Source organism: Branchiostoma lanceolatum, chromosome 19, assembly GCF_035083965.1.
Source record: "Branchiostoma lanceolatum isolate klBraLanc5 chromosome 19, klBraLanc5.hap2, whole genome shotgun sequence".
In the NCBI taxonomy this organism is placed as follows: domain Eukaryota; kingdom Metazoa; phylum Chordata; class Leptocardii; order Amphioxiformes; family Branchiostomatidae; genus Branchiostoma; species Branchiostoma lanceolatum.
In genome coordinates, this window is record NC_089740.1 from 7821355 (window position 1) to 7836709 (window position 15355).

The 15355-nt window shown below is 44.3% G+C and overlaps 3 protein-coding genes across 3 annotated transcripts; 1 reads left to right on the forward strand and 2 right to left on the reverse strand.

The window, feature by feature from the left end:
• Window positions 1-2049: 2049 nt before the first annotated feature.
• On the forward strand, window positions 2050-9908 carry LOC136425788 (neuronal acetylcholine receptor subunit alpha-7-like). Its single transcript, XM_066414734.1, has 10 exons — window positions 2050-2271; window positions 2637-2776; window positions 4536-4580; window positions 4705-4814; window positions 5214-5414; window positions 5753-5893; window positions 6679-6875; window positions 7557-7671; window positions 8086-8314; window positions 9027-9908. The coding sequence occupies exons 1-10, from the start codon at window positions 2220-2222 to the stop codon at window positions 9183-9185; spliced, it is 1389 nt and encodes a 462-aa protein (XP_066270831.1). The 5' UTR covers window positions 2050-2219; the 3' UTR covers window positions 9186-9908.
• A 1478-nt stretch (window positions 9909-11386) lies between these two features.
• LOC136425941 (G-protein coupled receptor 12-like) lies at window positions 11387-12511 on the reverse strand. Its single transcript, XM_066414862.1, has one exon. It carries the CDS (start codon window positions 12509-12511, stop codon window positions 11387-11389), a length of 1125 nt encoding a protein of 374 aa, XP_066270959.1.
• A 960-nt stretch (window positions 12512-13471) lies between these two features.
• LOC136425718 (G-protein coupled receptor 6-like) lies at window positions 13472-14780 on the reverse strand. Its single transcript, XM_066414655.1, has one exon. The coding sequence runs from the start codon at window positions 14701-14703 to the stop codon at window positions 13855-13857; it is 849 nt and encodes a 282-aa protein (XP_066270752.1). The 5' UTR covers window positions 14704-14780; the 3' UTR covers window positions 13472-13854.
• Window positions 14781-15355: the final 575 nt, after the last annotated feature.

Consider the following 15355-nt stretch of genomic DNA (forward strand, 5'->3'; position numbering starts at 1 on the left):
GTTGGCAAGATTTTATGGAAGTTTTGGTTTCGACGACGTCCAGATGTCGGTAAAATACACTCGTAGCGAGCTGGGCTGTGAAAGGTCGGAGTTGGAGCCCGTAAGGTTTTGTACATTTGGGGATGGTTTTATTTCGGGGGAAAAGGGAACAGGGCGGCCAGAAGGGCCTTAAGTGGCGTCAGATTACTTTTGGGCGTTCAGAGAACTGGTCCGTCCAGGTATACACTGTTCGTATAAGATCCAGTCCAGTCATGGTGAGGGTCAGGTTTATTTGACGGTCGCGACCGGGAACATTGTTGTTTCCTCTAGTTGATAGCAGTACTTGCTAAAGAGTATCTCAGTGAATGTCTCAGAGTTCTACGCGGTGAGCGGATGGGTAGCAGTTCCAGTTGGGAGTAGGCGGTGGCGTAGGAGGTATTATTCCACACGCAGGGTGGCGGTTGTTCGACCCCCTCGATCTTTTTCACTTATCCACGTATTTGGCTGTCTGAAGCGGCATTTTCGAGAACGGGATGAGTGTGGGAGGTATGCACCGTAATATGGTCGTTATTGCAGAGATGAAGGGGCTATACCTTCCTGAGGAAGTATAAGCGCTGTTTTGTTTGGTACGCTTTGAGTCCTGGTAAGAGTTTTCTTAGAGTTCAGCCTGGGGGATAACGCCTATCACCCTCGTAATGTTCATTCGTTGAATGTTCCCCTTTTTCTGGGAGCAAATCGATAGTGTGTGACATGAGTCTTCCTGAATTGGATATGCAACATTTTGTTTGTCTTTGGGCGTAGTCTCATGTTGTTAAGGGGCTGTGGAAGGTTGGGAGGACGGAATTTGGGGGTTTTGTCAGGTCAAGTCATCCACTAATTTTCAGCCTTAAGAGCCAGCGGAGCGCGGGGCTCTGGTAATTTTGGCTGGGAAAGTCAGGGGTATAGGTGGAGTCGGAATATGTTCCATGGTAATAGCATCGGACAGTCCAGCTTGAGTGGGTAAGGTCTAAGGAAGGCTTTAATCCATCTGATCATGAAGGGCGCGGTTCAAGTTCAAGCAGGCGTTGGGTGTACGGCGCAGTCTCTGACACGGTTAAACCTTTTCTTTTTTGGTAAGTCATTGCAACAAGGGAACTGCACTCGTCCGGGACTGAGACTTTGTCGGAATAAGGTATTAATAATTATGCGGTACAAACTGTTAGAAAGGCATCGGAGGGGGAAGATAAGTTTTTCTTAGGTTTGGGATGGTAAGAGAGGGGTTTAGGTAAGGAAAGGCTGGTGGTAGGATGGATGCGCGATGAGGAAGGGGTAGGACAAAATGTGAGAGTGGCATGAGAGTGGGCATCTTATGAGAGAGGGGTAAGATAAGGGAGGGGTGATGAAGATAAGAATAAGGGAGATGAGCAAGGGATGATTGGGAAGAGTTAAGATGAGAGAGGGGCAGGTGAGAAGGCATCAAGTATCTTAATATGTTCTGATGTGGAGAATAAAACGGAAGGAATGGGCTCAACAGCCAGAGACGGCGAAAGCGAAAGACGACGATTCTCCGCATCACTCACACAGGAGGACCTAGGGCTACGCATGATAAATAGGATACTTTTTAACATGCACAGCCATTGGTCAGACGGTGTGACGTCATACCCCCTATGTAAATAAGGTATAGTGCCCCATAGTACACTTTCATGTGAGCTCCGGGTCCTCCGGCCACGTCTGGAGCCTGAAGCGTACCCACCCGCCCTCCCCGGACATGTTTCTGCTTGGCTAGAGGTATGCGCCCGCTTTAGGGCGGTCGCCTCAGCACATAGGTGCCTTTAGGCTTCAGACGACGATTCTCCGCATCACTCACACAGGAGGACCTAGGGCTACGCATGATAAATAGGATACGTATGAATCTGCCTCGCACCAGCTTGTTGAAAGTGTGCGTGTTTCAGTGCCACATGGTGCAAAGCGAGAAATCACCATTTGTTGTTTTTTCAGTCCTTGTTTTGGTCCAAGCTAGGCTACATTTAGAATAATCCGGACAAAACAAATTCAGCCATCAGTACAAAGCCTTCAACTTTGAGTTCAATTGAACAGACTGGACAAAATCAATGACAACATGAATACGCCTTTATGATTTTAACGTCCTCACATACAATCTAAAAGCCCATCTAGATTATTACAAATCTTTACACAGCACTTCTTAAATTGATTTATACATCATACTTGTAGACATTTCGTTTCAGGTCATCTGAAGAAATATGAGGGGCATCCGGTGTCTTGTTGCTGTGGTTGTCCTTTTTCTTGGGAGAGGTAAGTTTGCGCTTAACGTTACATCAAGGCTTAGTGCAGTTGTTTTAGGGAATAGTTAAATATTTATGTAGAAAACAAAATATGTATACGAATAGATATAAAGAGGAAGCAAGTACTTTTTTCATTCATGCACATTATCGCTTTACAAGGATGACCTAGTATCATTATGGACATATCAACATGTTTAACTTGTTTGTTTATCTGTCTTTTTTATTGGAAGTACTAGTAGGTTGTCTTTAAAGCATTGTACGCAATGGCAGGTCTTACCAACTTCAACTAAATGAGTCAGTCCTATCTAGATCATGTATCGTTAACACGTGGAATATTCCTCTACTTGAATATTCTTATCGCCCTTTCTGTATCAGATGTGCTCGGGGTTTCCGAAGAGTCCCGACTGATCACGGACTTGCTTCAGAACTACGTTCCCAAAGCGAGGCCCGTGCTGGAGAGTGAAACGGCGGTGACCGTTGCCATTGACCTGTCCCTGGCACAGATCAACCGAGTGGTGAGCAAAATCATTCCATCTACGTAACCTTCATTAAAGGAAACCAAAGCAATATCAGGGCCAAAGAATGGAAATGCTGAAATCTTTATGTGACATTTACTAACACTGTTTAGCAAAAACGAACCGTACCATGATCCCCTTATTAGTTTCTCGAGCCTACAAACCCCCTTCGACGATTTTCAGTAAGTTCTCACGTCACACAGACGTCATATTCTTGCATCATGGATGCCACTAAACATTGTGATAGTGTTGTTTGAAGTAATCAGGTATAGAAATGACTAAATTAATTGACTTTCAAAATCCAATTTTCTGGCCCTAATATTGCTCGGATTTCCTTTAACATTAATCCGCCGGGTTACATGAATCCACCACTTTGAAAAACATAGGGTTTGAGAGATCTCCAGTGCAGCACTCCCCAGGCATACACAATTTCTATATTGTTTGTTGCTTGCATGTATGGTTTTAGAAGACCTTACGAAAGTCGCTGTACTTTTGTTGTGTCAATAAAGATTGTTATTACACAGGAGTGCATTATACTGGGGACTTTCGGTTGGAGATCTGTTTAGACGTATCTTTTCAGGGTGGCGGAATTATGTACCCTGGTGGAATTATGTTAGTGGTGTCGTCACAACAAATGCATGTAAGATTTAACAGATTTGCATAGATTGCACACGTGTATTACTGGATAAGAACTTGACTCGTTTTGATCAGTGACACGGACCTATCCTATGGTATGACATTGTGTATTTCTGATCACAGTGAAATAATGTTTCTGTATTATGAGCCACGACATGACAATTTTTCAATTTGGATTTGCAATTTCACATCCCCTGTATAAAGTCTACAGCAAAGACAAAATCTATGATTGTTAACTTTTGCATTCTACAAATGAGATGGCCGGAAAATGATTCATAGTTCAACCTTTTTTCAGCGTTGTTGAAGAATTCGTTGTTTGTTGTCAGCAGAATACCCTTGAGGGGGTGGGGCGGATCATAAATAGACTTGTTATATAATCTACAGTGCAAACAAGCCCCACCTTACGTGAGCTTGTCTTACAAGCTGGCTGTCCCCGCATACTGTCTGTATTGTACTGTTGTGACTGAGACAGATCCGGTGCATTGTGGGACCGTACGAGCTGCGTTACGCCATCTTGGATTACGTTACTGATGACGTAACGTTACACGCCCACATCCGTATGCCAGGCTATTAACTGCAAGATACCCATGTCCATGAGTGTACAATACGACACAGCTAACGTTACTAGCTTCATTTGGCCCGTCCTTTGTCAATCATGAGGGTTGGATTAGGGTGATGAAACTTTTGGTGGTATAAACACCACCGCCATGTATCAGTCATCATTTCACTAAACATATGATCTATTGAAATGTGTATTATCGTATCTGTAAAAATTCATGTTTGCATTCAGTAGCGGAAAGTAGGCCAAGAAAACTTATCATTACGTATACCTTCGCCAATAAATTATCGGGTGCGTGTGTGAGAATGCCCGGGTGGATTGTCTTTATATTTGGTAAGTGGGCCGGACATGAGATTTAAAAACTATTAGATTTTGGGCCCCCTAGCTCTTGTTATAGTACTGCAGTGGAACTTCCGGTTTTGATATCTTGTCTTCTGGACATGCTATGGTAATGCTTATTGAGTGGTAGATAGCTCTTGGGAGGAAGAGTAAGTCATGTATAGGCTTAGGTCCCCTATGTGTTTTGCCTCGAATAAATATGTATCACATCATTGTTTTTGGCAGGACGCCAAGAACCAGCAGATTGTCACAAACCTATGGATGAGACTGGTAAATACATTTTTTCCTATACAATTTGCAGTTATTTATTTGCGAAACCTTTGCATTTAGATTTGGAGAAAGCCTTTAAGAAACTATTGCAAATCTCTTTCTCTTATCTATTTGCCGTATCTAGTACTGGAAGGATGAGTACCTCAAGTGGAACGAGTCAGCGTACCACGATGCGACAACCATACGGATCCCCAGCTCCGACATATGGACACCCGACATTGTTCTGTACAACAGGTGTGTCAAAATTATTTAGGTGTCATTTTTCAGCTACAGAAAAGAGAAATAGAGTGATAAAGGCATTTCAGAGTTTCTTTGTAAGTCAGTGTTAATAAACTTCATGCACTCATAGTTTCTCACAATAAGATATAAATGCACTTACTGCAACTGCAACTGCGCTTAACGGTTTAACGATTTAAAGTCAACAGTTTAGGTACTTGCATATCTCTTGCTCCTCTCGGTCTCTAGTTTTTCATTTTTTTTATTTCATTCATAGATCATTTAAAATTTAGCGATGTTTACCCATAGTCAGTAGTGACACCCTAGTGACACCTTGTGCTGGTGAACCTTCGCAAAACATTGTCTGAATTTTGTGTTATTCAATTGCAAGTTTACGTCCTGTGAATCTTTGTATAGAATCGAAGGCGACGAATCCAGTGACATCCCGAACACCAACGCCATCATTACGTCATCTGGTGACGTCACATGGCTCTACCCTATCACCATGTTGAGCTCTTGTAAGATGAACGTGTACACGTTCCCGTATGACGAACAAGAGTGCGTACTTCAGTTTGGCTCCTGGACCTACGACGGATTCAAGGTCAACGTCACTAACAGGTGAGAACCTGTCACCCTTACCCGTTGTTGTCAGAAAAATACATCCACCCAGGGGTGTCGCCAAAAAATAGAGAAAGTTTATTGTGTATTTTATGTACCAAAAAGCTATAAGACAGCTGTAAGTTCAGTGGTAGTATTTCAAGGTGTTCTTGCCCCCGCTCCGTGAAAAGGAGGGATTGTTTTCGGGCTGTGTGTTTTTTTGTTCGTTTGTTTGCTTGTCTTGGTGTGTGTCCGTAGATTGTAGAGTGACAGGATGTGAGGCGGAAGATGGTGTATACGGAGATTGGCAATATGGGAATGCTGGCTTATTACTGTTGTTTTTTTGTAACATATTTCAGGAATGCCAAGGGTGACACTGGCAACTTCATACTCAACGAACAGTGGGATCTGGTCGACATTGTAGCGCGGAGGAATGAACTTGTGTACGCCTGCTGTCCCGAACCGTACCCTGACGTCAGTTTCTACATATCCATGCGCAGGTAACAATTTTTTTGTTATTATTATTGCGTGGGCCGACTACTCTCTCTTCGAAACTAGGGGCTGAATTGCTAGATCGCAAGGTCTGTAGCGGCTTCCATTCTGCGCTACTCAGGCGACCTTAATACGACAATCGCCCCATGCGCGGCCATTGATGCAGGTTTTGAACCACTCACATCGAGAAGGACCCCTACACAACAGACTAGGAAGAATAGTAAGAATAGAATATAAAAAAAAACTCTAAGACGAAAGAATTAGAAATACGAAAACACTAAGAAAATTATACGAACCCACGATCACCAGAAGCGGCATAATCACTGTTTTGCAAGGCAGGATATATATTGATATAGAAGTCACAATATGAATTTAACTATTAAAGGTTGTTAATTACTCCATATCACGTACGGACGCTACATGTGGGGAACCGTTTCAAATGCAGTTTTCAAATGCCCTAACTAATTGTAACATATGTAGTTTGGCCCATGTTACATACGCACGTATGGGGGTTTACAACAGAAAATAGAGGACGTTGTTCTGACAATCGTGGTGTGCTGTGCATAGATCTCTTGCCAATTACGGCGACCATTTTGAATTCAGGGGTTAGCTAGGGGCCATGCACCAAAGTGAGGCTCCAGTTGGTGTCCCCTAATTATAAGCCTGTATTGCAATATAGATATGCCATCTTTGGTGGTACATTTAAGGTGAAATTCTGCGGTACTTGTGCCGTCGTATGTAGAACAACCACACAGTGGATGTGACAAGTGCTTTAACCTCATGTTACTTACAGGAAGTCGCTGTACTATTTGTTCTACGTCATCGGTCCGTGTGCGATGATGACGGTGATGGGGTTGCTGGTGTTCCTGATGCCGTCCGACTGCGGGGAGAAGCTGTCGGTGGGGATCACCATGCTGCTGTCCCTCGTGGTGTTCGCGCAGTTCATCGCCGAGAGTCTGCCGGCCACCTCACGATACATTCCGCTCATCGGTATGGGACCTTTGCCGTAATCTCCAAGCAGATCTACCCTGGGAGTCCAGACACCGTAATCGGCGCGCCACCGAGCACCGCACGCTCTCCCAAGCTTTCCCGGCCCACAGCGGAGATTGGGGCGGGGTCGGTCTTCGGGGGGCAGCAGGAGGGTGGGCCGGGAAAGCTTGGGAGCGCGTGCGGTGCTCGGTGGCGCGCCGATTACGGTGTCTGGACTCCCAGGGTTAAGCAGATCTAACAATGGCTCCTTTTGCCAGTTGGATACGGTCATTGCCACCGATAGATCTGCTTAGAGGTTACCTTTGCCGTAAAAGCATGTTCACAGATCCAACTGCGCATGAACAGGTCAAAGGTGAAGGCCCCTAGCATTTCTTGTCTGGACCATGTCCGAATCATATATATGGCTTCCGTCAGTCGGTTTGCATAACACTGTCTAGACGTGTTTTGTTCATGTATCAGGGGCCTTCACCTTCAACCTGCGCGTGCGCAGTGTGTTCAGTGAACAGGCTTAATCTAGAACGTGTCATTCCGTCTTGTGCTGCAGCTGCAGCACCTTTTGGAATATTCAAGAATGTGCTTAGAACATATGTTAGAACTGGGGGGTTTGACTTCGGCTTTGAAGACAGTGGCTGATGAAATTATATATTGATGGTAACTAACATTCAGAATTTCTCTCGCCAGGTCAGTTCTTCGGCATTAGTGTGTTTATCGTCGCCATCTCATCCGCCATCACAGTTCTGGTGCTGAACATACACTTCCGCGGACCTAAGCCGACCCCAGTACCGAAATGGCTGAGGTAAACATTGCTCTTCTATCACCGACAAATCAGTCTCCTACGCAGAGCCTCGCTCACGGCCAACACAGTATACCTTGGATCGGGTCTGCTAAACCAGGCTGAGGTTTCCACTTTTGTGGGCGTGGCCTCTAACCAACTGCCATCCTATCAGCCGATTCTCTATTTGTCTGACAGCTGATTAGAGAGTATGCCCACAAAAGGGGAAACCTCAGGCCGATTTAACAGAGCCTCCCCATGCCAAGGTACATTTATTATATAGACCGCGGGTGAGGCTCTACGTACAAATTCATCTAATCTGAAAGAAATATGTATATATAATAACTTATCTACAAGCAGATTGTTAGCAGTCGGTAAGGGTTTAAAAACGACATCTCTATGTTTTCCTCTTCACATATTTTATGTATGTTTCTTCAGAACTTTTATCCAGAAGGTGAGATTCGTCTTCAGACAAAACATCCGTGTCCAAGCCCTCCAGGCAGATAAGCAACAGAACAACCTTTCAGACAAGAGCAGCAGTGTCATCACCGACCGTCCGAAGACTTCGTACGGTTTCGTGGAAGTCAATCTCGACCGGCAGGATGACAACAGGAGTTCCGATCTTTCCCGAACGTACACGATGATGCAGAGGAAACTTGATGAGCAGGTGGGTTGGCAATTTTCGAAATAACCTTGAACCTTGACTAGTGATGCCAACGCGGGGAACAGTGGGTTCTTCTTAATAAAACAAAATAAAACATGTGTATGTGCATTGAGTTTCATTTAATGTGGTACTATACTACCATATATATAAGATTTCATGATGATTCAGCGAAAAAGTGATGACCAAGTTGGTTATTGTTATAGTATAGCTCGTGTCATTTTTTGTGTGTGTGGTTGGGGAGTGCATCAGATGGTAATTTTCTCTTACTAGGCAATATACAATATGAATTGAACGTGGTACATGAGGTTTTACTATGGGGACCTCTGGCAAAATTTAACAACATGATCTTGACAACAATGTACATGTATATTCAGTACAATGAAAGTCCAACTTTTATGATCCGGCCATTGTAAAATGCAAATCTGATGCAAGAACACCCCAACCGATTTATTTGGCGACGCCACAAGAGCGTAGCCGTTGGTATAGTACTGCGATACAGTTGACAAATATTCTAGTCCAGTTTTTGCCTTCGGTCTTGCACTGTGCGTATAGATCTGATTTGTTAACATCAACGCAATTCTGGAGAACATGTATTTATATTGTATATGCGTATTTCTGCCATGTTGATTTAAACAATTAAAGAGAAAGATTTAGATATTCCACGTGCGCTTTCCCTGGGAATGGGTTTTTGACAACACCTTGTTTTACATTGCAGTCCGTCATGTTGAAGCGCCTAGTGGACAAAGTTTTGGAGAAGCAGAGGGAGGAGCTGGTGAGAGACGAGTGGCAGAACACTGCTGTCGTCATCGACAAGCTGCTGCTCGGCGTCTTCCTATTGGTCCTCATCCTCGGCTCCGTCATCATTTATGGATGACGTTTGTAATTACGTGATTTGGGTCGGCGTCTTCCTATTGGTCGTCATCCTCGGCTCGGTCATCATTTATGCATGACGTTTGCAATTACCTGATTTGAGTCGGCGTCTTCCTATTGGTCTTCATCATCGACTCGGTTATCGTTTAAGCATGACGTGTGTAATTACGTGATCAAAGTAATGTCTTGCCAATCATCGTACAAATGACGACAAGTCGACTTTTATCGACATTGAGCAACCGTGACAGGTGTATATTGGGTGATTTGAGGCCTGCAAGTGTTTTAAACTATTTTCCCTTGCATTGTATTGATATATAGAGACAGACTAGTCACTTAGTGATTGCACAGTGATCCCTAAGATGAAAGTAGTAAATTTCTGCATGGCTTGTTAAACGTTCTTTTGTACATCTACAGCTTTTCAGGTTGAGAATTGTATCCCGCGTTCCAACCATGTAATAGAGATGTATTAAAACAGCGACAGTGTAAAAAAGTTTTATCGTCTACAGTCTTTATTCAGACTATCCAATTAAGACACATTCAATGAAAACATTTTCCATGTCGTCGTTCTACGTATGATTGTACATACTACGTTATATCAAAATACGTCATGATCAACCCCGGCCAGAGAATCATCAACAACATGATTACCCATTTCTCATGTATTCTGTTGTGCAGGATGGCTCTGGATTCATGCAGGGAAGATAAAGACGACAATCCGTACATTCAATACGTCTACAGTTTTCGTCTGCAAGCGCTACAAGCGTGAGCACATGAGATAAAGACACAAATTTTATAAATCACATATTTACCATGCATGCATCACACCACAATGCCTGTATAAGATTACCAAGATTTACACGAATGAGATCAATCTTCCAAAGCCATATGTCACTCTACGAACCAAATTTAGCCTGGTGCGTCCAGTCTCATATTGTGAAGGCGTGCAAACAAACCACATCTTGTCTCTAAATCTAGTCTATTTGGGCAATAGACAATTACTTCATCACAAGGCACCACCTTTATAGTCACGACGATACCCAGACGTAGGTAAATGAAGCAATGACAACCTAAATGGCTCTATCAACTACAGGATTCGATGATATTTTCACTGAGTACCAGACACAGCTTCTATTCACTGAAGCGCTTGTATACGACAAATTACGGAAACAGTCAATAGCTGTTTCAAGTTATTGAATGCGGCGATATCTACTAGTATTTACTGACTAATAGTAATGTGTAATCCAAAGAGATTAATGCCTAAGGAAAGTTTTTAGCAACAATCTGTCAGGTCACATTCTAATCTGCAATTAATCTTACACTGTGCGCGCACGCGAACAAGTCACAGTCACATCCAACATCTTTTCTCTATTCACCCCACAATACGTCTAAAAATGGAACAAATAGATCACTACCTAGTTACTTTATTATATGACAGTATCACGAAGGTGATCGTGGTCATGGCGACCAGGATTGCAAGCCTATCGAATTTCCAACTGCAGAAAAATCGCTCTCAGTCGGTTCTAAATATATAAAATCATTAACTCAACTAATTTCCTAGAAAAGAAGTTCCCTTTTGGACCAATTTCATATCACAGTTTCTTTTTTTTTTAGAGATTGAAATTCCCAAGTGAAATTCCGTACCTGTTATTGGTGCGCCAACGTTGGAATTTTGTTACTTTTACAACTGATTCGTCTGCCTTGCATCAGCTTCTGGACTCCTTATTCACTGGAAATGGTTCACATTATGATGTTATGGTTATCAATTGGATTATAGGAAAGTTTCAACATCCTTGTTCCGGTTCTATTCTTTGATTGCCTCGCTCCATCTCGTGATTCTCTGCCATTGCTCTTGAAAAATGTTCCTGATAATTTCAAGGTATTGTAAGTGTTTATGCTGTGGTCACATTTGTACCGGCGCCCGTAGGGGATGTGGCCCCGGCCGGGCTCTGAGGCCACAGTGGACCGCCGAAAACCGAGGGGTCTCTTGGTGTTTTCGTGATTAGGTTACGGCGTCAATCTGTCACCGGGTACCGGTTTGATTCTAATTGTGAATTAAAAACAGTCCCGGCCGTGCCCAAAAATAGCCCCACAACTGCAGGGTGTCCAAAAACCACGGGGCCATGTAGAGACTAGAGGCCACGCCCGAAAATGCAAAAAGAAACAGCCGGGAAACTTCCAATCGAGACCAATGCCTTAGTTGGCGTTTTAACCGTTATTCACGAAGAGCCGTGCAACACCGCGGCGGACCTCCCGCAAACGAAAGCCGTAGACGACAGGGTTGGTTGCCGAGTTCATCACGATGAAGACCATCATTCTGTAAAGCATCTGGAAATTTTTACTGAACAGGGCCATTTGGATGAAGATAGGCATCCATCCTACCAGGAACACGATGGTGATGATGACCAGGGTGATGCCGGATTTTCTGTTGATGCTGGACTGGGCGCCCACCGCGGCCTCTTGTGCAGTGATGGCAGTGACGTGCTTCCAAAGGCACCACAGCACAGCCATGTTGAGGAGGATGATTGCTGCCATCGGGATGAAAACAAACACGAGCACGAGGACCACGTAGCTGCGAGGCAGCCCCCCACCTATCGGGAGGCAGTCAGTGTCTTTCTCGACAGGACTTGTACAGAGCCAGCCGAAGACAGGCAGCATCGACAGCAGCCCAGACCACACCCAAACGATGATGATGACGACCTTGCACTTGTCGTTGGTGACATTGTTGATGTAGGTCATCCCGTGGACGATGAACCAGTAGCGCTCAGCCGTCAGGGCCATCAGACTGTAGGCGGAGGTCAGGCCGGAGAGAAACATCGATGTGAACAAGAGACGTGCCGCTCCGTAAGTCGGGATGGAATCGGTCAGTATATAAAAGAATGTAGTACCAGTCCCGATCACGAATGACAGGCCAGTTAGGACGTCGCTTGCGGCCAGATTAGCCATGAGGATGTAGGTGGGCGTGTGGAGATGTTCATGCTTGATGATGGCTGCTAGCGGGAGGCTGTTTGCAACGGAGGACCAGACGCCGAGAGATATAGAAACCAATGCAATCGTGATTGTGTCAGACCGGTACACATTACGAGGAGATGGTGTTTCTCTCTGTACACATTCTGATGCGTTTGAAGTGATATTTTCTCCTACCTTTGAGATGTTGCTTATCGCAGAGGTGCTGCAGTTCTCTTTTCGCACTGTTGAGCTGTTGACTATGTCCGTTTGGTCGCTGGCCTTCTCAGCAATGTCCTGTCCGGATGCTGAGGATATCTGGGCGTAACGAACTGTGACAAGCAGAACCACCAACAATACCCCGATATAGTTGCCTCCGCACTTCATTGCTCCTTCGTGGTTTTGAAAAAGTGACGGGTACGTGAGTCATATCTCTCTGGCGTTGCGTTGAGACGAGGGAGAAAAACACAGCTTGCGTGAGAACTTTATCTTAACGTCGACCTCAGTTCTGCCCTCTGGCAAGAACATAATATTTCTATCTTGTGTAATTAGCCGTATATTTTGCCGGTTTACGTACACATTTCGACCTTTCTTCACATGAGCCACATACATGTCAAAAATACATCATGAAACACCTAATCACATGGTATGATCTTACTTAAAGTACAGGTAAGTGCACCTAGGAATGACTAATGCGAGAGGTGGTGATTATAGAAGTGCTGGGGAAGGCCCTTCATCATTTGATATTACACCTATAGACTACGCAGGTAACAGCTACTCAAGCAACTGGATAAAATCTGGAAGCGCTGACCGTTTCCAAATTGTATCCAGTTGCTTGTCAATAAGTAACTGTTACCTGTGTATATATCATCACCTGGATGTCTAACCTTCATAGACAAACCTAGACTTATAAATTATTCAATGGTTATAAAAGTATCTGCTGCATTCGTAGCATCAGGGCAGTATTTAATTTTGGAAGCTGTTATGTGCATTTATAAATGGTCCAATTGCAAGTATTTTCAACCATTAAATAATCACTATGGCAAGTTAGATACTAATTGTTGAAAGTACTATTAATGGCTAGTTTCATAAAAACATACATGATGGCGTCGCTCTGTTCTACAATCACTTTTATATTTTCATTGAAATAGATTTCATATTTGTCATTGAAAGACAGTATGAGGACTTCAAAGTTTGAAGAATGCAGCTTAAAGAGTAGAAACTGATGTCAAATATGTGTTCTCTATGATGATACTGACAACATGGAGAGAGGAATAATGCAAAAATAATGAAAGCAACTTAGAAAATCGTGCTAATTAGCTAAATTAACGACGACTCAAACGCAAAACTTCATAAAATGTATATTTATTACTTCAGAAAAAGTGGACCCATGAAAGGATTCTTGTCTCCAAAACTTAGCCCAGCCAGCTTAGTTTGGTCATCTGTATACGGTTAACAGATGTGGTTACATATACAAGCTTGATGTTCACATTCAAATGAGTTCAACTTATTAAAATGATTCGGGGTCCCGGCCAGACCAAAAAATAGCCCAGCAGCCGCAGGGTGTCCCACGGGGCCACGTAGGGGTCACGCCCGAAAGTGCAAACACACACACACACACACACACACACACACACACACACACACACACACACACACACACGCACACGCACACACACACACACAAAACAGCCCGTTAACTACCCGGCGGGTGGGGCCTAAACTGTGTTTTAGCGTCCATTGCTGTTCACAAAGAGCCGTGCAACGCTGCGACGGACCTCCTGCAAACGAAAACCGTAGACAACAGGGTTGATTGCCGAATTCAGCACGATGAAGACCATCACTTTGTAAAGGGAAAGATAGTCCGTAGCGAACAGGGCCATTCTGGTGAAGATTGGCATCCATCCCACTAGGAACACGATGGTGATGATGACGATGGTAAAGGCGGATTTTCTGTTGATACTAGACGGGGCGCCCACCGCGGCTTCTTGGGCAGTGATGGCATTCACATGCTTCCACAGGCACCACAGCACACCCATGTTGAGGAGGATGATTGCGGCCATTGGGATGAAAACGAAGACAAGCACGAGGACGACGTAGCTGTGAGGCAACCCTCCACCTATCGGGAGGCAGCCTTCGTCAACACGCATCGCGCAGCTCCAACCGAAGACAGGTTGCATCGCCAGCAGCCCAGACCACACCCAGATGACCACAATCATGACCATACACTTATCGTTGGTGACATTGCTTACATAAGTCATTCCGTGGACAATGAACCAGTAGCGCTCAGCCGTCAGGGCCATCAGACTGTAGGCGGAGGTCAGGCCGGAGAGAAACATCGAGGTGAACATGAGACGTGCCATAACGTTAGGTGGGATAGAGTCGGTTTGTACGTAGAACAATGTCGTCCCACTTCCAAACACGTAGGATATGCCAGTAAGGACATCGCTTGTGGCAAGGTTAGCCATGAGGATGTAGACGGGTGTATGAAGCTGTTCATGCTTAATGACGGCCACCACTGGGAGGAGGTTTGCCACGACTGACCAGACACCAAGGCATATGGTCATGGATAAGATCATGATGTCGGTAGAGTCTTCCTCTTTAGGAACTTGAGTTTTACTATCTGGACAATCTGATATGTTGAAATGGACGCTTTGTCCTGCGTTAGAACCATTGCTTACCGTAATGGCATCACAGTTTTCCGAAGAACCGTTGCGTAGACTTGACGAGTTGTGGACAACATTCGGTTTGAACTCTCCTCCGGACGCGAAGGTCATCTGGGTGTAACGACCCGTAACGATAAGGATAACCAAAACTGCACTGATGTAATTACCTCTGATATGCATTGTTCTGCCGTGTACTTTGAAATGACTGTGAATAACGGTCTCTCTGGGGTGAGAAGAGTAGGGGCAACAGCACTAGCGTGAGAATCGCATCTTAATGTCGGCGCCAACTTCAACTTTGCTCCTCGGCAACAATATTTTACGTCACTGTCTAATCTCTGTACAAATGTATCGATGCGTAATTTATTACACAGTACCGCCATTACGTATGGCATTATTGTAATTGCACATACGAAAATCTGAATGGTTCTGTCAACTACTAGAGTTGTTGATCATAGAGGTCTGCTAGTGCTAACGGATATCGTAGGACCCCTAGCCTTTTCAAATCTCACTTAGGCAAAATTACACAACTTTAAATCAATAGAATAGAATATTGATGATCGTCGAA